Genomic DNA, 20,958 nt, shown 5'->3' with positions numbered 1-20,958 from the left:
ACTAACTCAAAAAGGTTGAGTCACTTGGAGGTTACGACAACAGAAAAATTCTCTCTGCCTTCGTTATCTGGCTGGCTGGGGGAAGTCTGGTGATCATTCTCGTAAAACGGCAATCAAATGTCAGCTTAAGGAACACTGACGTGTGTTATGCTGAGGTTTACCCTGCAAGGAAGGTGAATAAGACACAGGGATTCAGTGGGAGTAATGTGGAGGTCATTTTGTGAGGGCTGTATTATCATGGTGGGGCTCTGTGAGTCTGACGTGGGAGGGGGAAAGAGAAGCCTAAGAGTTAGCACGAAGGATGGAGAAGGTGAACTACAAGTCTGCTGGAGACTTAAGAATTCTGTTCGGTTTTTTTTTTTTTACGTAACCTACATGATATATCTGTAGGCTCACTGAGGTGGCTCGGATCTTACGTGAAGAATCAATGTGGGTTATGAACACATGAAAGAAAAAAAATCCAACCTGAATAGTCAAATGTCTACCATTCGTTCTCTTATAGTGAAGTCGTGGATCATTACTCTTCGAGTGGTTGATGTACGTTCGAAGGAAGGAACCTTTGATCCTCAGGTTTACACATACTGTACATGACTCTTTCGTTATCTTTAACTTTGGGAGATGTTACTGTACGCCACCAGTGGCTCAGTGCCTATTACTCCAACTCAGTCCCAACCTTAATGGGATGGTCCTTTCCAGGTTACATCCTCACCCAGTTCATCCTCTCTTCCTGTTTCCTGTTCTCTCTACCATACTTATGGTAGTTTTCTTAACGTTGCTCGTCACTCCAGAATGATGAGAGACATCTCTAAACCACCTCGCAAACTATGGAGGGGTGTCACAATTTAGTAATTGCTGCAGTGCTTTAATAACAACTTAACTTTCCACATAAACCTCTCCTTCCACCGGCTCCACGGCTTCATCTACACAGTACATACCTGCGTGAAGGGGAAGCCTGCGGTGAGCCGGCTTCCCTAGGCTTTGACCGATGGACGTGTGTTATTTAGTCTACTGTCCTCCAGTGACCGACAAACATTGTGTGTCCCCATACTGCACGACCTACTTTGAGGTCTGGAAGCAACTGGTATTGATTTCCTGGGTTCGGAGGGCAAGAGGAAGAAGAAAAAGAAGAAGAAGACGAAGATGAGGAAGAAGAAGAGGAAGAAGAAGATTAAGGACCTTCATGCACCGTAAGATAATCGACGGATCCTCTTCAGTTTGGGAAGCTCTACAAAAACTGTCGCATCTTTCATCCAAAGGAAAAACAAAAGAGGATTATCAATGGTATTTGGTTCTGTGTGATTAGTTCTCTCCCTCTCCTGTTAAGCTTCTTCTCTTATGAAGAGGTTTGGAGGAGAATCAATAGCGTTTGTGGTGGAAGTTCTAGGCAGGCGGCACAGTGGCACCCTTGGCGGCTCACATCCTTCCTCACAGATGACCAGACTTGAAGCAACTTCCTCAGGCTGGCCAGCGTTGGTGGGTTGCTGTGTTACGATCCGCTATACTCAGGCGTTCGATCCTTGTAGGAGGATGGTAGCGCTATCTCTACCCTAGATGTCCGATCTCCCGACCACTCATGGCTCACTTGTTAACTCTCTTTTATTTATTTATTTTTCCAGTGTGACTCATGATAAGTGGAACATTCTATTTATAGTTCCCTTCCTAAAAGCTCTCATCCTTGATATACGCTGGTCCATTAGTTCCTTTTATTCACCCACACGATGAGGTACAAGATTCCCCTTCTAAGAGTCAGATATTATACTACATAGAGGACTTTACCTCGCTACGAGTGGCTTCACTGCTGGTAGGAGTGAGGCTCACTCTATTGACGTCTTTTACCATAACAGAAGGGGAAAGATATTTATCACCTTAGATATAAGAGATGTCTTCAACACATCTCAGTCTGTTATCATCCTTTCGGGACTTGAAGAACTTGGAGTAGAAAAAAAAGAAAGGAACTTTCTACGGTGCGTACAGTTCTATCTTACTGGTAGGAGAGGGAAAGGGAGATAGATGTTAAGGACACATAAGCTCACATAATAGTAGAGTTATTGTGTTGGGAACTACACTTGTTCCCAAAGATGGAATGTCTATACAAGGAGTAGGGACAGTTGTTTGAAGAATGTGCCCTAGCTAGATTTCGAAGCAGAACCACTTAAAGACATAGACATAACTACAGATATTATTATAGAAGATTCGTGTACTGAGAAATAATGAATATAATTCTCAGAGTTGGTAGGCTTCTTTTAGATTGTAAATGACAACTGATCAGATTCTCCATTTATCAACACATCTAGAAAGGGCAGTTTGCCTTCTTTTTTTCCCATTCCATCTTGACTTTGATAATGGGGTGGATGTTTTCAATTCATCAAAGAAAACATCACAATCTTGGGACCACACATCATCCCAAAGTCTGCTGCTGTTTGAGTTCAATCGTTTCATTTCTAATAGTTGCCATTAGACAGTTATCCTCCTTGGCCAATCTCCTAAAGTGGTACTGTGGAGTTAAGTACACAATGTCGACTCACAAGTCTCTCTTCACTGGCCCGATTTCCGCAGCTCATTCCTGTAGGATAGTAATCATATTGAGACCTTCCTTTAATATGTCTCAGTCTCATTACTCTCCGTTTACTCGGGTTGAATCTCATCGACCATGTCTCCGACCAGTTCTGAGGTTTGCTTGAGTCCCCTTGCAAGCTGGTGCAATCCTCTTTACATCTCACTTTCCATATGTCCTCGGCATCATCTGCAAACATATACAGGTAAGAATGCGGCCCTTCAAGTAAGTCAGTGACGTAGATCAGGGAAAGCCTTACGGGTTTCCTTGCCATGAGTAAAGCTCTCTTACTACAACTAAAGCTTCGTTGCTCTAAGTAAAGCTTCTCAACCAAAGCTTAAGCGTCCTTATCGTGATTTAAGCGTCTGTATATCATAATGTATATCATAATGTAAGCTTTCTTATCATAATTAAACCTTCTTGAAGATGAGTAGAAATAACCTTACCACAAGTAAAGCTTTCTTATCATAAGTTAAGCTTCCTTACCAGAAGCAAAACTTCCTCAGCACAATCAAAGCTTTCCTAAACACGAATAGATACATCACTCACCATTGATATACACAGTGTAAGGCTGTCCAACCTACTTCCTTATATTCCCTGTGATGATTTTCACGTCCGCATTGGCTTAGCACTCAGTACAATGAAAAGATTAAAGTAGAAAAAAAAGAGAATGATAGAATGTTAAACAATAGATAAGACACATTAGTTTAAAGACAGAAGATCTTGTTGATTAAAGAAGGACATGGGTTGACATTGCCTTCAAAGGAATCATGAAGGCGTGAACCAAATGGTTGTCCTTGGCTTTGTGGTCATGAAATTGTGAGAGAGCTGGGAGTGACCTTGTCACCAGCTAAAAGGAGTTTTATCTTCATAATACATCAGAGATCCTTTAGGACACGTCGTTGTTAGAGATGATATATATGGCCGGTCGTATCAGGGAATTTTTCAGACGTGATTTTGATCATGCATGAGGGAGAGAGAGAGAGAGAGAGAGAGAGAGAGAGAGAGAGAGAGAGAGAGAGAGAGAGAGAGAGAGAGAGAGAGAGAGAGAGAGAGAGAGGGAGGGAGGTACTCACGGCAGTTGTGCTCATCGCTGGCGTCGCCACAATCGTCGACAAAGTTGCAGACGGCGTAGGACGGGACACAGAAGCCGTTGGTACACTTGTTGTGGGTCGTGGGGCAAATCCACGTCTCTGTAAAGGGAAGACGAAAAAGAAGAAGAAGGAGGAGGAGGAGGAGGAGGAGGGAAATGTTATAATCACACTTGCATGTCGTGGTACACCGGTGGTACAGGTGGTAAGCGATGGTACATACAGAGATACTACAGGAAACCTTATGGTACGAGAATAATACACAGAACGTTTATCACAAACTTGACCTTAATTTCCAGTGATTTCTTAAAAGATAAAGGCAAGTGAATTCCTAAAAAGCCACAGAATCGAAACAAAATAATGAACGCTACATTAAAAGCCAATGAAAAGGTAAATTATGTGTAAATATATTAAGCTTTCACCTACGTAAGGAAACAAGGAGGGAAGTCGCCACCGGAGCTATATTCTTAGCGTTTTTCTTTTCACAGTTGCGAAAGATATAATGAATCATGAATGTCGTTTAAGTTCGCCAGAGAACATTTCATTGAAACTCCGAGCTCCACAATGGAGATGACTTAGGTATTGGGTGGAGTTAAATGTGCAGCGAGAGACATATGCAAAACGAGAGACACAAACACACAATGCACCAGTCACAAGACGAGAGACATCCACACAATGCACCAGTCACAAGACGAGAGACATCCACACAATGCACCACTCACAAGACGAGAGACATCCACACAATGCACCAGTCACAAGACGAGAGACATCCACACAATGCACCACTCACGAGACGAGAGACACACAAATTCTACGACAAATCACCTCTAAATCAAAGATGGTTTCAAGAGGTACTGTACAAATATGATGTTAACAACAGGTGATTAGAATTCGTGGTTGGTGTACCAGAATAACAAACCTCATGGGCCTGGGTTCGAATCTCGTACAGGGCAGCTCACTCAGAAGATGCTTCGGGCCAGCACGGTGGAGGGGAGTGAACTTGCCAACACTCCTCTCCACCTCTACCTATTGTGCCAACGATACACTTTATGGCCTCAGTTTATCAGCTCCGACATACTCCCATTTCATCATTTTATATCGTCTTACCATCACCCTCCATCGTGAAGTAAACAACGTCTATGGGATGATGGAGGGGCATCTTTCCCTTCCATACACCCTGCTGGGGTAGGACTATCTTAAGTGGCCCCGAAGGACCACAGTCTCCAACATGGACACCAAATGCGTCAAAGCAAAACGTTGGTATGACGAAGACCACAGCAATAGTCAATTATTTTTGACCCTGATATAACACAGGTTACTAAGGAAAGAACGAAAAGCTTTTGATAAAAATCGTTCAAACTGTCGATATTAGGAACTTCATAAGAATGTATGGTGGTCTAACCTTGGACATTGGTGGTGGTACGACACTCGGTTCAGTCAAAGCGTCACTACATACACTGTAGCAAGCTTCATACTGCTTAGGCCAGTCCATTCTTCACGCTCACGAAACTAAAATTCCGTCCGTCTATCATCATTAGGAACGTGAAAAGCCCACATGATTATGATCTGGACCACAGTGAGGTGGACAGTGAACACAGACAACCCCAGACCAACATCAAAGACACTTTCAGATTACCTGCGTCATGCATATACCAAACCTAGTTTGATTTGACTGATGTTTAGCGGATGGCTTTGCTGACCGCGACGCTTTCACGAACCACTTGGGATCGAGCCCGTATTGGTTCGAATCCTGGTCGCAGCAGTTGTTAATATATATATATATATATATTCCTATGAGTCCACGGGGAAAATGAAACACGGTAAGTTCCCAAGTGCACTTTCGTGTAATAATCACATCATCAGGGGTGACACAAGAGAGAAACATAAATCAGTTGATATACATCGAAGTGCACTTTCGTGTGATGATAGACGTAGAATAGTCAGCTGATATATACATGGAAGAGACGTAGCTAAGACGCCATTGGTAAAACAGCGCTACTGGATGGTGGTGTTCGGGTTGGCGTGTTCGGGTCTGGCAACATGCCTGTCATAGATTGTCTGCTATTTGGACAAGAAAGGGAACTGTTTACATATTCATCCTAAGATAAAACTTTCAAATTTGTATAGACCATTATTTTAATGTTACGATTCTCTGTGTGTTTAATGATAGAAGATTCAATGATATTTCTCATGGGAAAGGATTTAGAGTTAGTAACTGAACTGGCATTACTCCAGTAAATACAATGGTCATAATTCTAACATGATTAGACAAGACATTCGATTCTTGTCCTGTTCTTATAATATATTTATATTACTTAAGTCTGACATATAGATCCTTACCAGTCTGCTCAACATAAAACATGCAACTTTTACAAGGGATTCTGCAAACACAGCCAGCAGAATTTTCTAGCTAGTTTTTGATTAAGATATTCTTCATGGTATTATTATAATGCTGAAGGCTAGATTTACATTAAAGGATTTAAGCAACCTGGGAAGTAATGTAAAATTATCACTAAAGAGAAAACTAAAAGATTCTTCGTACCAAGGGGAGGTTTGAGTTTAACTCAATAAAGTAATTTCTTTGCCAACTTAAGAGATTTATTGGTGAAAGATCAAGGATACTTTAACTTGGATCCAATAGAATATATCAATGAACTCTGGACTGCAAATACGTAATGCTCTAAGAGACATAGACTGGAATGATGATAACTGTCATACTGAGCTGAGTAATAATGGATCTATGAGCATACATTGGTAGGTTTTCTGTATATGCTAAAATTAAACAAGTTTCCGTCCCTATAGATCATGCAATCTATAAATGATAGCACGATCATTTTCCACTTCCATTGCAAATTTGATGGAGAATATTATGCTCAGAAATTTGGTTTGGAGATGGGTAACCCTCTTTAACCAGTATCAAATAATCTTTGCATGAAATTCTTTGAAACTAAATAACTTAGGGAGACCTGACCTACTAAAGCAATTTGGTTTAGGTCTGTTGATTATGTTCTTAGCGTTTGGTTAACAAACGAAAATCTACAAGCATTCTTTTCCTTTACCTAACAATTTAGTACCTTCTACCTGATGGGAGACGAAGGTCATTCAATTTCATTATATGGTCAGGAAAGGGAATAAAATCCTATGACAGGCACGATGCCAGAATCGAACACCACCAACCCGAACACCACGATCCGGTTAACGCTTGTTTACCACTGGCGTCTTAGCTACGTCTCTTCCTTGTATATCAACTGACTGTTCCACTACGTCTTGTATCTCATTCTTGTGTCTCCCCTGACGATGTGTGATCATTACACGAATGTGCACTTGGGAATTGATCGTGTTTCATTTTCCTCGTGGTTGTCAGCAAATACTAGAGAGAGAGAGAAAGAGAGAGAGAGAGAGAGAGAGAGAGAGAGAGAGAGAGAGAGAGAGAGAGAGAGAGAGAGAGAGAGAGAGAGAGTTAGCTTTATTGAAGGGTCTTGATTAAAGGATTCATTTAGCCGTGCCGTTAGCACAGATGAAAACACATTGCCACCAGGGGTTGAAGCTATACAGTCTGCACTTCAAAATAGACCTGAGGCCCAAGTATCCATCGTACAACACACTGTAGCCACTGTATAACACACTGTAGCCACTGTATAATACACTGTAGCCACTGTATAACACGCCACTAGGGTTACGCTGCCGAGCAACGGACAAGAAATGAGAGATCAAAATTGTAGTTTGGTTCGTGTGCTCTGAACACAGCGGGTCAACACAAACGTGTATAGCTGTGGTGACCCTCGTTGTGCCACTGCTATATAAGGTCAGAGAGGAAGCCATGATAAGATTAAACAATATCAGTAACAGAAGAATGTCGGCAAAGGTACACCCGAACCCCCATTCACTCTAAAGTCCTGCAAAATCTAAGGCAGGAAACGCCTCTCTGTGACCTCTTGGCAAGAAAGATAACTCAACCATTCTTATGGCGTCTGCCATGATAGAAAAGAAAACGGACACACCTCATAAGTACTATTCTGGGTTAAGCTACGTACTAACCCGGAGCCACCTCCCTAAAAGAGTAAACGGAGTATTACCACAAATTACCGCCCAGGGCTTAAAACTCGGTGTTGAGGCGGACCACACAACAACCCCGGGCCAACTCACCCGGCCCACCTGCTCCCCTTGGGGCGTCGACCATCCATGGGGACGTGAACCTCCCGTGAACCTCCTCCTGCTGCTGCTGCCCCCCTCCCACCTCACAGCCCCAGGGAAATAAACAGCTCCCTACGGGTCTTAACTGTACGTGGGATGAATGTGATCATTGTGTTTCCCGAAACTCCTGAGCAAACACAGAGAAATGGTTAATCCAGCGACTGGCGACCATGACACCATCACCAACACCAACACTCACTCCATCACCAGCACCACCAACACTCACTCCATCACCAGCACCACCAACACTCACTCCACCACCAGCACCACTAACACTTACTCCATCACCTGCACCACCAACACTCACTCCACCACCAGTACCACCAACACCCCTCCCTGCTCCACCCTTAGAGATCTACACACCTGTAGTAAACTGAAACACCTTCTAGATGGCTCATGCTGAAGCTCCTTGGAGGCTGCGCTTCACGCAGGAGCAAGGTAAGGTGGGATCCCTAGGTTCGAGAAGACCCTTTCTCGCTCTAGATGTTACGTATATACAAGGTATATATATACACACACACAAGGACGTGAAAGAGTATGACTTTGAGCACTTCCTTGAGGGCGGAAGTGTTAAAAAGATGACCAGATGACCAGCCAGGATACAGACAACAAGAGGGAGGGTGTGAGACACATCTGTGGTGGGAAGAACCACAGTCCCTCTATCAGGTGGGGTCCGGGAGCGATTTGGTAAGTAGGGAAATGAATGCCTCGTAATATCCACTGTCTATGGATAGCTTCATGTAAAACTTGGATCCTAAAAACTAAACGTTAGTCACACGTGTGGCTACAGCGTTCCTTGTAATACAGTTTAATTGTGTCAGCGGAGTTGAATGTACAGACGAGAATAGAAACGACATTCTCTCCGCTGACCAAAGGGTAATATAATCCCTTATCTGCTGATCAAAGACGACTCGATCCCCTCGTATGCTGCTCACCCCTGTGGAAACGAAGCTCTCGTCTTCAGGCTGCATTAGACTAAAAGGGATCAACTCTTCACCAACTCATCGCTCTGGATTTCCATCAGTGACCATCGTGGTAAACAAACATCTCTCGTCTATCAACCAGTGGACATTTGCTCGTTATCCATGACTCTCTCGTCTACTGACATCTCTTGCCCTAAGTTCAAACGGATCTGATCCCATCTCCTCCTAATTACAACAAATATTCACCTTTTCTCTTTTTATCAAAAGGACGACATTATTTTGACGTGGCTTTACCGTCTAACGTGACTTTTTTTTATGAAGAGGACGACACTTGACGTGGCTTTACCGTCTAACGTGACTTTTTTTTATCAAAAGGACGACACTTGACGTGGCTTTACCGTCTGACGTGTGACTTTACCGTCTGGTGAGAAGAGTGGACAGGCTATCACTTATACAAACCTCAGTGGGTTATCTCCCCGCCTCTAATGACCATACTGAACCTGACACCCACTATATACACCACTTGGGACACGGCGCGCCTTGCTCTCCTCCTCACCAACAGAGACATGACTTTATCTTCTCGTCAACAGAGAACAAAGCGACCTTGTCCTCCCCTCCCCTTGATCACGGTTCACAGAATCTTTTCGTAATACTGATTACGCTGGACACGACCCTCTCGTCTGGTCATTAAACATGTAAAGGATCTCCTTACGTTATGACCGTCATGGAGTCGATCTCCAGTTACTTACCACAGTGCTCCTCGTCTTCGCCTCCCGTGCAGTCGCTGACGGTGTCGCACCTCTTGAGGATGTCGATGCACTCGTTCTGGCACTGGTACTCGTTCGTGAGGCAGCCTGATGGAGGAGGGAGATACACAGAAGGTACTGTGAGGCTGTTGCTTTGTGATGGGGAGACACAGGGTGTATATCAAGCCAGTGTTGTGGCAAAATAGTAAGGGCATAAGAGGCATTGTAGTGATACTGGAAAATGTAAGTTTGGACGAGAATTAAGGGGTAATTGCAGTTTCATTTAGGGAGGTGTTTGATAGGAAGATAGAGGTGTTTGATAGGAAGATAGAAGGGTTACTAAAGCAAATTAAGTCTTCTTTAAGAATAGGGAAAATTATCGTAGCATTGTGGAGGTAAGATGTGTATGAGAGAAATTGCCAGTAACATTTAACAGGATGAAGAATAGGGAGAAAGGGAACATCACAAGAATTGACAAGCGAATCAAAATAATGGTAGAGTGGAAACGACTGATATATTAAGGAATATGAATATATTAAGGAATAGGATATACTAAGGATAATAGGATACATTAAGAAATAGGAAAATGGGGAATATGAATCAGATTATTGCTTACGTCAATAATGGCAGAGAATGTTCATTGTAAGAAATATCTTTACCTGTAAGAAAAATAGTACTTCTTCCCCTTTTTTCCTATAATCTTTGAAGTATAGATCCAGAGCTTCGTAGTATGTACACACACACACACACACACAGGCACACACACACACACACACAGACACACACACACACACACAGTTCACACACAGGGATGGAACCAAACTCAGTAGTGTACTTCATCTTAGGTATACAAGCAACACAGCACTTCATGACCCGCGTCATATTCTCAGTTATGAGGTAAAGTACAGCAAGGTCCATGTATGTATACACAAGTCAGGGATCAGGAGAAATAGCATTGACCAATGGGGGGGTAAATGAGGTAGGGGGCTACTCCCTAGTCTGACCAATGAAAGCTGGACGCCTTAGGTCGACGGGGCGTGTGTCGCGAGGTGACGTCATCACTTCTCCGTTCGCTCTCGCTGGGACAAGTCCAGGATTTTGGACGCTGGGTAATACCAGGAGTTCGTCAGTCTGTAGGTACATACCGGGGATCTCTCCTGGATGTAGAGGGCCTCGCGTATCAGCTTATATACGAATCCTAATGCCCATACGGGGACTGTCAGCCTCGTTCGTCATATATAAAGGCAAGGCCACCATTAAGTTGTTCCGATGTCTTCCGTGGCAACTACAAAAGTGGAGGCCCAAGGGCACGCCTGAGATCCTGCCACAACACCATCCTCACGAGGGAAGATGATGGAGAATGGGACGTCCATATTAGACGACTTCAGAGACTCGAGGTTCTATACATCATGGAAAGATGGGGTGGCGGGGTCAGTGAGTTGAGTTTGCTGAAGTGTGAGGCAAAAATCATGGTTTTTTTTTTAACTCTACTTGCGTGGTGAGTGCTGAGCATGTTGAGGTGGGACTGTGCTGGTAAGGGCCTTTGTTTCATTGTGAAGGTGTTGAGAGTTTGTGGTTGTTAGTTAGCGAGTGATTGTATTTAGTGAGTTGTTTTGTGTGGTTTGCGGGTTTGTTGTTTTTTACCATCGTGAGGGTGGAAGATTAGACAGGTGAGGCATGGTTTAAACTGGAGCGGATGATTTGTTTATATAGCATGTTGTGAGATTCTTTTTTCTTGTCCGAATCTCGTGCAAGATAGTGTTGTGTGGGCCTTTAATTAATGCGTCACTTTTGTGTTGATGTTATTGGTGTAGTGAGTGAATGTCATGTGTGTGTGTGTGTGAGTGTGTCTTATATGTGAGGCTTTGAATGGTCGGTGTCATGCTTATTGTGGGAGACTGGCTATTCAAGATGATTGGAGGGTGTGAGGTGGATTCAAGTCTGACTGGGGTCAATTGAGTGACTGAAGACTTCTGGATGAGGCGTTGATCCATCTGTGTGCTCTGGTGCCAAGGTACTGTGAAGTGATTGAAGAGAGTTGGAGACAGAGCTGTTCCTTTGGGAACTCCACTGTCCAGTTTGTGTTTCAGAGGTGAGACCATTGTGAGCGCCTTTGGCATGGTGGCCGGCAATGAAATTGGCCAACCACTTTTCGTCATTGTTGTGGAGGGTGGCGCTAAGTACATTTAGTATAAGGATGTGTTGGGGAGGGGATAGTGTCAAACGCTTTATTGATGTCTAGTGCCGCTGTGTGAGGGAGGGGGAGGTTGTAAACTTTTGAAGCCATCTGGATATGTTGTGTGAGGTCAGTGTGTAGTGTAGTGGTGGAGTGTTTGGCTCTGAAGCCAGGCTGTGTGAGGGAGTTGGACGTTTTGTTTGGCTATGTTGTGGATGATTTTTTGACAAGAGTTTGGCTACTGGGGATAGAAGCGAAACAGGCCTAGTATTACGTCAGTAATTTTCCCAAGTGTTAAGGATTTTGTAGTGAAGTCAGGAGTAGTTGTAGATATTAGTCTGTAAGGACTTGGATGGCAAATGGGCCATAATATTTTACCTGAAGGTTTATTCGTTGTTGTGGCCTGTAGTTCGAGAGTTCTTTGAGGTTTTAATTGCAATGCTTGTTGTATAGGTGGGAGTAAAGAGTGGATGGAAAGCTGATTGTGGATGAATTTTGTGGAGGTTATATATGACTTTCCTCTTTAAGGATGTGTGGTTAGTCGGTGGCTGATTTTTGAGTAGCGTGACATGTGTATAGGGTGTTTTTGTGTTCTTTGTGAGGAGGGATTTCATTGCAATGAGTCAAGAGCGCTTCGTGAGTCGAGGGGATGGACTGGTGCGATTAGGGTGGATTTTCTACAATGAGAGCCAGAGTTGGTTTCTGCTGGCCTTGTGGTTCACCGTGTTCAGGATGGAGTGCCAGTTTGGCATCCAGTGACTATGTTAGTGATGGTGTTATTTAGAGTCTAATTAATTCTCTGATTTCTGGCGATGATGATGAATGGTTGTGTCTAAACTGTCTTCTCTGCTTTATGAGTTACGTAACTTGTGGGGAAACATTGGGGTCAGGATGCATTTCTTTCTGTGTTCATGAGGTATGTGCTTTTTTGCTGGCTTGGTTGAAAATGTTGATGAAGTAGGGGAGGTGTATGATCTATGGATGCGACACCGTCTACACTTATGCTTTCAGTACAGTGTGGAAGCTGCCTGGTCTGGTTTTCCTCTTGTTTATGTAAAATTTGTCTTTTGTTTTTGTTTTTTTTGCTGTTGGTTTTGGGTGAGTTAGATGGAGTGTTTATCAGGATGGACAGGTGATGAGAGAGAGAGAGAGAGAGAGAGAGAGAGAGAGAGAGAGAGAGAGAGAGAGAGAGAGAGAGAGAGAGAGCACGTACCAGTAAGGACAGGTTACTCACCACAGACAGCTACATTCTCGTCTGATTCGTCGGGACAGCTCGCTACACCGGAACAAGTGGCGTTCTCTGGGATACAGTGCGACCCATCCCAGCACCGCCACATCCCAGGCTGACAGAGGTCCCTCTCTGGTGAGCTGACCCCCCGTCCAACAGTCCCCAGTTCCACCTCCGTCGTCGTCGTCGCCGCTGTGGTGGACTGGCGGGTGTGGTTGTTGTGGCGGGGCTCGGCCACCGTGTGGTTCTGCTCGGGTGACGTCCCCCACAGCCAGGAGGTTGCCTGACGAGGCCGAACACAGGAGGAGGAGCAGCAGGAGGAGGAGCAGGAGGAGGAACCCTGCAAGGAAGTGTACTGGTTAGCTGGCCAGCGACTCACTGCTGGCTGGAGGAAACCATGGCCTATGTATCTCTGCTACGTGAATACTACCACTTCTTTATCTGCTACATTAATATCACCATTTCTTTATCTGCTACGTTAATAGTACCACTTCTTTATCTCAGACTTTTCATCGGAAGACACTAGTACTGGGCCTTTGAGGTAATATCCTCACCTGGCCCCCTTCTCTGTTCCTTCTTTTGGAAAATTAAGAAAAAAAATGAGAGGGGAGGATTTCCAGCCCCCCGCTCCCTTCCCTTTTAGTCGCCTTCTACAACACGCAGGGAATACGTGGCAAGTATTCTTTCTCCCCTATCCCTACCTCTAGTTTTCTGTTGGCTCTTCAAATTTTCTCAACATGCTCTGTTTTTTTTTTTTTCCCCTAGTCAAAGCATGAGTCAGAGTGCCTATATACCTTTCCACTTTGTTCTTGAATTAAACATGAAGTAATCCAAACAAACAAGCGCTACCCATCTTCGATTAGAAGACTATATGATAAAACACGAATCAATGTTAAAAGGAGAATGCTTCACAGGTCATAGGGTTATGGCTGTGGCCAAGGGGAATATGAAGCTCACAGCTCGGCGTGGCGTTCATGTTCCCCTGGAGATGTTGCTGGTTTGTGCCTGGTGTTGTAGGTAGTTTGAGGGAGGGGGGGGTCAACCAAATGCTGGTTTGGGGAAGGGGGAAGAGAAGGTTCCCTCAGATCTCTGTTTAACTGGCATTCTTTTATCAGAGAGAAGAGAGAGAGAGAGAGAGAGAGAGAGAGAGAGAGAGAGAGAGAGAGAGAGAGAGAGAGAGAGAGAGACTTCTGTAATGATAACTGGCATTAGAGAGAGAGAGAGAGAGAGAGAGAGAGAGAGAGAGAGAGAGAGAGAGAGAGAGAGAGAGAGAGAGAGAGAGAGAGAGAGAGAGCCTCTGTAATGACGACTGGCATTTCGTGGTTTCCTTAGAAAAAAGTTCTTTATTTATCAACATTCAGTAACAGCCACCTTGCCTAGCGCCACACTTCCTCCCTCACGTTCGCCAGAGCGGAAGACGACATCAAAACGATCCGTTCGGGGAACTTTTATGACCGTGGTTGTCATCACCTAATTACCTAGTTATGACCATGGTTGTCATCACCTAATTACCTATTGACACCCACTGTCCCCGTGTTTTGATTAGGCTTCCTTTATTCATAGATATCAATTTAAGCAGAGAAAAGACTTGGGTGTTCATATACTTAGCTTTGACGAAGGCATTTTGAGAACATATGAAGAAAAAATGTTTTAGTCTCATAAGAATGTGGAGAATTTTCCTCTTCTTACTTGCTTACACGAAGGCTCGCGGTGTATCAGAATTCAGCAGCGGGATGATGCAACGTGCCAACTCTCCAGCACTGGTCGCTCGGCCATCGACCACCCGCCCACGGGAAACCATATGACGCCACCACCACCTACATGGCCCAGCGGCGCCGGAGGCGGTGTCCTAACCTGATAGAATCGTCACTTGATAGTCCAGAATCATTGAGCATTTCAGAGATTGGATAGACTCCGACTCCCAACCTCGCGCTTCTGGAGTACGTTGCACAACGTAAAACCTTTTTGATGGTTCTACGGTCTCGGTTTCTCGACGTTTTACCACAAACGCTGGTCCTCCTCTTCGCGGGGATAGATAGACCAGTGCGCGGGGCCTGAGCGTGTGCTGGTGAGGAAGGAAGAGACGAAGAGACCACCAGGTCGAGGGAATCACACCATAAAGTCGTCTTGCGGGACGATGGTGGCGGAGGTTGTAAACCAACACCCAACCACGGGCCAGACCCGGGTGGACCGACCACCACCACACACCACCACACTCTCGCCACTCCCTCACCACCCGGAGGACACACCACCACCACACACCAGCACACTCCCGCCACTCCCTCACCACCCGGAGGACACACCACCACACACCACACACCACCACACTCCCGCCACTCCCTCACCACCCGGAGGACACACCACCACACACCACACACCACCACACTCCCGCCACTCCCTCACCACCCGGAGGACACACTACTACCACACACCACTACACACCACACACCACCACAAATCCCGCCAACCCCTCACCACCCGGGAGAGCTTTTCCCGTTGTCCCTCTCCTTCATCTCATTTCCCGGGAGACTTCCCTCCACACACCCCGCCCCGCTCCCGCATCCTTCCCACACCACCTAGGAGACTCACCTCTGCCCACTCTCCTCTCCCCACCCACACACACTCTGGGAGAAGCTACTCTCCCTCTCCCTCACCACCCGGGGAAAACTCCCCCTCCTCTCTCTCTCTCTCTCTCTCTCTCTCTCTCTCCTTTTTTCCGGGAAGGGCCAGGTTAACGTCCCACGCGCTCACGGACCGTCTCCATCGAAGCTGTGCTCAGCGAACCTTCCTCGCCGATAGATCTTGAAAACCCTGTTGTCTTATACCCCTTTGCTGATTATTGCCACACGCAACGACATTGAATCTGTCTTAATTGCTAATACTATGAACTTTAATTTGTCCCCAGGCAATTTCAAAGCCCATCCTAGCATTAACCAAAGCATTAGGAGAGACAAAACAGACAATGCTTGGTCTGTAAAGACTGATGTTGGCCGGCGGGAATCAAGTGTGATGTTGGAATTTGAATAACTTTCTTAAGTACTGGCACCTGATGAGGTGGATTGTCTCCACGAAACGTCGTGCTACATGAATAAAAAGATGACATGTTGAATGAAATTGTATGAACTCCCAGTGAAGTGCGATTTCACTTTCTATCATCACGGACAAGTGTGATTATATATATATATATATATATATATATATATATATATATATATATATATATATATATATATATATATATATATATATAATCCCAAGAGCAAAGTTAACTTTTAGTTAGAACAGTGTCATAATGATGGTCATTCTTCAGGGCGACAATGAACACATTATGGTCTGATGGTTGGAGTTATGCCAGGTATACATGGTCAACGAGGCTACAGTTCGTGTAATGGTATATCTTCAGCTCGTCTAGTCCCTCTCCCAGGGTGGGGCTGCTACGTGGCCATCACAAGGTCACAAAAATAATACAGCTTTACCGTCAAGGATACAATGTAGGTTGCTCATCCACTGGGTTGCAGTAAGAGTTCTTATTCTTTTCCCCACTTAGTTGTCTTGAATGCACTTTGGTGTCGTTAGAGACGCTTTATACCATCTCTTTGAAAGACTCTGCGGGTTCGTGGTTCGTAGGAGACGTCAGAACACTTTCTGGACATGAATACCCACACATGACGTGGGATGCAAGCGATGCAATTCGGTGCTCTTCCATTTGCCTTGAGAGTTAGTGAGGCAATCTTCGTGACCAGACGAATGTTGACAGTGGAAGAGGGAGGAAGATGAGATACAGAGCAACTGCTATAGGATCGGTATGTAATAAATAACCTGAGTTTGCGATGCTCTGATGTTTCTTGGATGGGTGTGAGCGTGGTATGGCAGCGTGGAGGGATTACGACTGCAGATGACCGATACGTAGCCGAAGCCGAAGCCGAAGTACATAAGGACATGCCTTTGGGAGGTTGATAGCGGACTTCACTGTTGGTGGTTCCTTGAGGGAATTGTGAATGGACGCCAAACATCAACTTGGAGAGGTGGGTTTGTAAGCGAGGGTTGCCACGTTGCGTCCAAGTGTTAACCTTGAGACCAGAGGCCGTATGCAGAAAACTTCTTAGAATGCTTAAGTATGCTTAACTCTAAAGAATTTTACTTAACTTTAAGAGTTTTGCTAAGCATGTTTCTGAAAGCTGCCCTACGCTTAAGTATTTGCTTAGCAGGCGACAAATATTTTGATTCAAACTACATTTCATACTTCTTAAACCTTATGCTTAAGTTTTGCTAAGCATCGTGCTTAGTCCTTTTCTGTGTGGCACTTAAGTCACTTGCTCAGCTGAGCATAGAAATAAGCAGAAATCTAAGAATTTTTCTGCATACGACCCAAGGAGTACAGTCGAGTACTCACCACCAGCGACTGAATTATGGTTCATTCAACAAGCCTTAATGTTACCTCGGCTCAACCATATAAGCCAGACTATTCCCCTCACCTCTCACTCACTCAGGGACCGTTCAAGGTTCATTGTGAAAGTTCTTCTTCATCCCAACCATAAGTGGTAGTTCTGTCGTCAGTTCACTGGCTTTTCACTGAAATCGACATCCCGAAGAGAAATGATCTCAAGTGAGTGGGGTAGGCAGCTGAATAGGAGCGCCATGCTAGTATTTTGATCACCTAGTCTCATCACTCTATATAACATGTTGTGTCACAGTGGGTCGTTTTCTGTTTCCTTAAAGGCATCCACGCAAGATTATTTCCGTAGGGGGTTTCATAAATGACGTAGTCTGGGCGTTGGTGATGTTTATGGAAGATACGACAGGAAGGGGAGCGAGGAAAGGGTTTAGTGAACTGAGAGAGGCAGGGGTTGCTGGTGGTAGCTGTGGTGTTATGGTTGAATGTGGTCGAGTGGTTCACGTATTGATGGTGGTCGACGTCGCGATGTTGAGGGATGTTGACGATGGCGAAATTTGGTGTTGATGGTGGTTGATGTGTTACTGGAAGTGGTTATGATGATAATGATGGTACAGAGGGTGATTATAAGGGTTGGTGAGGTGATGTTCATAGTGGTGATGTTTTTGATGATACACAACATATGCTATTGATGGTGTCTTTGATTCACATATATTTACTCTCATCTTGACCATCTTGCCGAGAGTGTGTCAGGGATACGGGCTGCAGACATGGTCACCTGTTCCACTAGCAAGCCAGACTTTCATAACAGTGTGCTGAGTTGCCATTCCTCCCAAACGTAAAATCTTTGATTACCTGCATGGCACAGACTCATTTAGAATATCTGGATGATGCAAAGGACCAGGAACACGATGACGTACTACCTTAGAACCTCAGTTATCTGAGGGCCAGCTAGAGGTATCGTGATTTGAGATCCCTCACGACTTGACACGATTTTACCATCCTGATGTGGCTGAGGACGACTGAACCAGCGTTGGGAACTGGATGCCAACTTACCTCTCAAGTAGGTTCCAGTGACGTACATCACCAGTTTCGTTCGTCAGTCTTAGAGAAAAGCGGATCATATCTATAGACTTCAATTGTACATCACAGGATCGGCACCGGGAACATTCACCTTCGTCAGTCAGGCAATCAAGAGTTTAATCCTCGATTAATCAGCCTTTGTCAGCAGGAGGGAGCGAAGATCATCAGCCCGTAGCATAATGACAAGGGATGTTTTACATTCAATATCTTTTGGTGGCACCCATTTTAGTTGGCTCCTTCGGTGTGTCTACTCGTGTGCCTCGGTCAAGGAGAGGCAGCGCGTGTGGAGCAGGTCTTCCCCAACCATGAATACCTCTCACAACACTTGACGATCAATTACCATAATAATCTGCGTAGATGTGTACTGCATACATAGACATCACCACTGTTTAGAGAAAGTTCCATCGCAATATATCTGTGAAGTGAAGCACGTCTCTAACTGCTGGTTAGAAATAGAGGAGAGAAATTGTAGGACAATTTCATTCAAGTCTTCTTTATTTCAGACATTATTTTCTTCTTGGTGTGTCATCACGACGGTGTCTGACAGACTAAACCTTCATAAACAAGTGAGGTTGTGGTACTGGAGGCAGAAATGTGATCATGACCTATTCACCAAGGCAGCTAAACGAGTTCAGATGCCATCACGTCTGTGTACATCTCCCTCCTTACTTAGGCTCAGAGAGTATCCACATCGACAGATAGTGCCTTTATGGGACCTACGTATACCTGAGACGCCCCGACAAGCTCGACTACTTTAGTCGTCGTCTCCTCTCTCTCTCTCTCTCTCTCTCTCTCTCTCTCTCTCTCTCTCTCTCTCTCTCTCTCTCTCTCTCTCTCTGTCGAATTCAAGGAGCCCATTAGGAAGAAAGACCGGTACTATACAGCGAAAATGATATATGCGGTATGATAATGGGAACTTTCACGACGAGAGAGAGAGAGAGAGAGAGAGAGAGAGAGAGAGAGAGAGAGAGAGAGAGAGAGAGAGAGGATGCTAATGAAAAAGAACGCTTAGCGCATACCTCAGTAGGAGGACTGAATTTGAATGAGCCTTGTGACACTAATCAGACCTACGGGAATACATGGATGATAAACAATTCGAGAAACACTTCATTAGCAAGATCCAGAAAATGGTAAACATAGAATATCGTTGGAGTTTGAGAGAAAGTAAATTCTAATGAATTAGAAAGAGGTGAGAGAAAGGTAACCGGATATCTAGGCATGGTAGCAGACTGGGGGCATCAGAGATAGAGTCGTGGATCTTAATGAACCTTAACAAGGAAGATACAGAAGTAATAACTTGGAGTAATACCCGGGTATATGTCAAGAAGGGTTTAAACAAAAATTTACAAAAATCCAACATGGGGAAAAAACCTGGAGAAATTCTTCATTATACTGCTAGAGGAAATGAAAATGCGAAACACACTCATGGAACCAGTACGAGAAGAGGTAAGAAACGCTCAAAAACTGACCAAAGAGATAAGAAATACGCATGCAGCAAGTACGAGAAGAAAGAAGAATGACCCACGGAGCAATAACCAGAAAAAAATATCAAATACTCATGAAAATACGAAACAGCAGAAGAGAAATGAAAACGCGCATGGAACAATTACTATCAGACACATTCAAAAGAAAACTTGTTATATGGCTGAAGTCAGTTCCAGATGGACACAGGACTTTATAACTACGGACTGCACTGCCTGGCGACAGAGGATAAGTGAATCATTCACTAAGATGCTTGCTTGGTGAACGCTAATCCTGTCTCTTGACAAAATTTCTTTGTAGATACTTGTAGATATAGGTACTTTCTTTGTCCTTTCTTTTCTTTCATTTTCTTTCTTTTAGTCTATCATTCTTTCTTTGTTTTTTCTTTCTTTTATTGTTCTTTCTTTCCGTATCTCCTTTTTTTTCAATCTTTTCCCTTTCTTTTTCTTTCTTTCTTTCTTCTCTCTCTCTCTCACCGCGTAGTCGTGCACAGCACCAGAACCACTGGGTCCTGTCAAGGATGCTTGTGTTGGTGGCAGTGGTTCAGAAACGTAGAGGTTAGCGAGGTAAGAGAAGTAACGTAATCACATGACCTCCGTAGAAACACTTGTAAACTTTGTACGTAACAGAGAGACAAAAAAATTGTCAGTTACGGCCTTAAAGCGAAGCGTATGTCAGGTGGATTCTTAAACATGTCTATGGTGTTGCTTTCAGCTACTCTGCACTTTAACAATGTAGTGATGTTGATCGTGAAACCTTTCCCTACGAGTTTTGTGTCCGTTACTACGAATGAAATTAGGAATTTCTAGTCTTAGATAGCTGCTAAGATCAAGACTGTCAAAGTCTTGGATAATTCTGAATACCTGAATTAAATCATATCTCTTTTCTAAGTCAAATGAATTTAGATTGCCTAGCCGACAGTCTAAAAGTTTGCTTTTAATTCCAGGAATCACCTCGGTAGCTTTCCTCTGTACTCTTTGTATTGTGAACATTTCTTTTTCTTCCGGGATGGTGATCAGAACTGAACACAATATTCAAGGTGGTGGCGCTACTGTGAACAATAAGATATTAGGACTAGTTTCTTAACG

At 44.3% G+C, this 20,958-nt stretch overlaps 1 protein-coding gene across 1 annotated transcript in view; it reads right to left on the bottom strand.

Annotated features, from left to right (window-relative positions):
- Positions 1 to 13,264, bottom strand: part of LOC139759015 (G-protein coupled receptor GRL101-like) — a 100,183-nt gene extending 86,919 nt beyond the window's left edge. Inside the window, exons 1-3 of the mRNA XM_071680902.1 lie at positions 12,919 to 13,264; positions 9,512 to 9,616; positions 3,631 to 3,747 (exon numbers count right to left, since the gene is read on the bottom strand). Of these exons, the coding sequence (XP_071537003.1) occupies positions 3,631 to 3,747; positions 9,512 to 9,616; positions 12,919 to 13,021 (325 nt within the window). The 5' untranslated portion in view covers positions 13,022 to 13,264. The remainder of the gene's footprint in view (positions 1 to 3,630; positions 3,748 to 9,511; positions 9,617 to 12,918) is intronic.
- Positions 13,265 to 20,958: the final 7,694 nt, after the last annotated feature.

The sequence above is a fragment of the Panulirus ornatus genome, chromosome 32, assembly GCF_036320965.1.
Source record: "Panulirus ornatus isolate Po-2019 chromosome 32, ASM3632096v1, whole genome shotgun sequence".
Taxonomy (NCBI): domain Eukaryota; kingdom Metazoa; phylum Arthropoda; class Malacostraca; order Decapoda; family Palinuridae; genus Panulirus; species Panulirus ornatus.
Note: the sequence above shows the minus strand (reverse complement) of the source record. Positions and strands in the feature narration are given on the sequence as shown.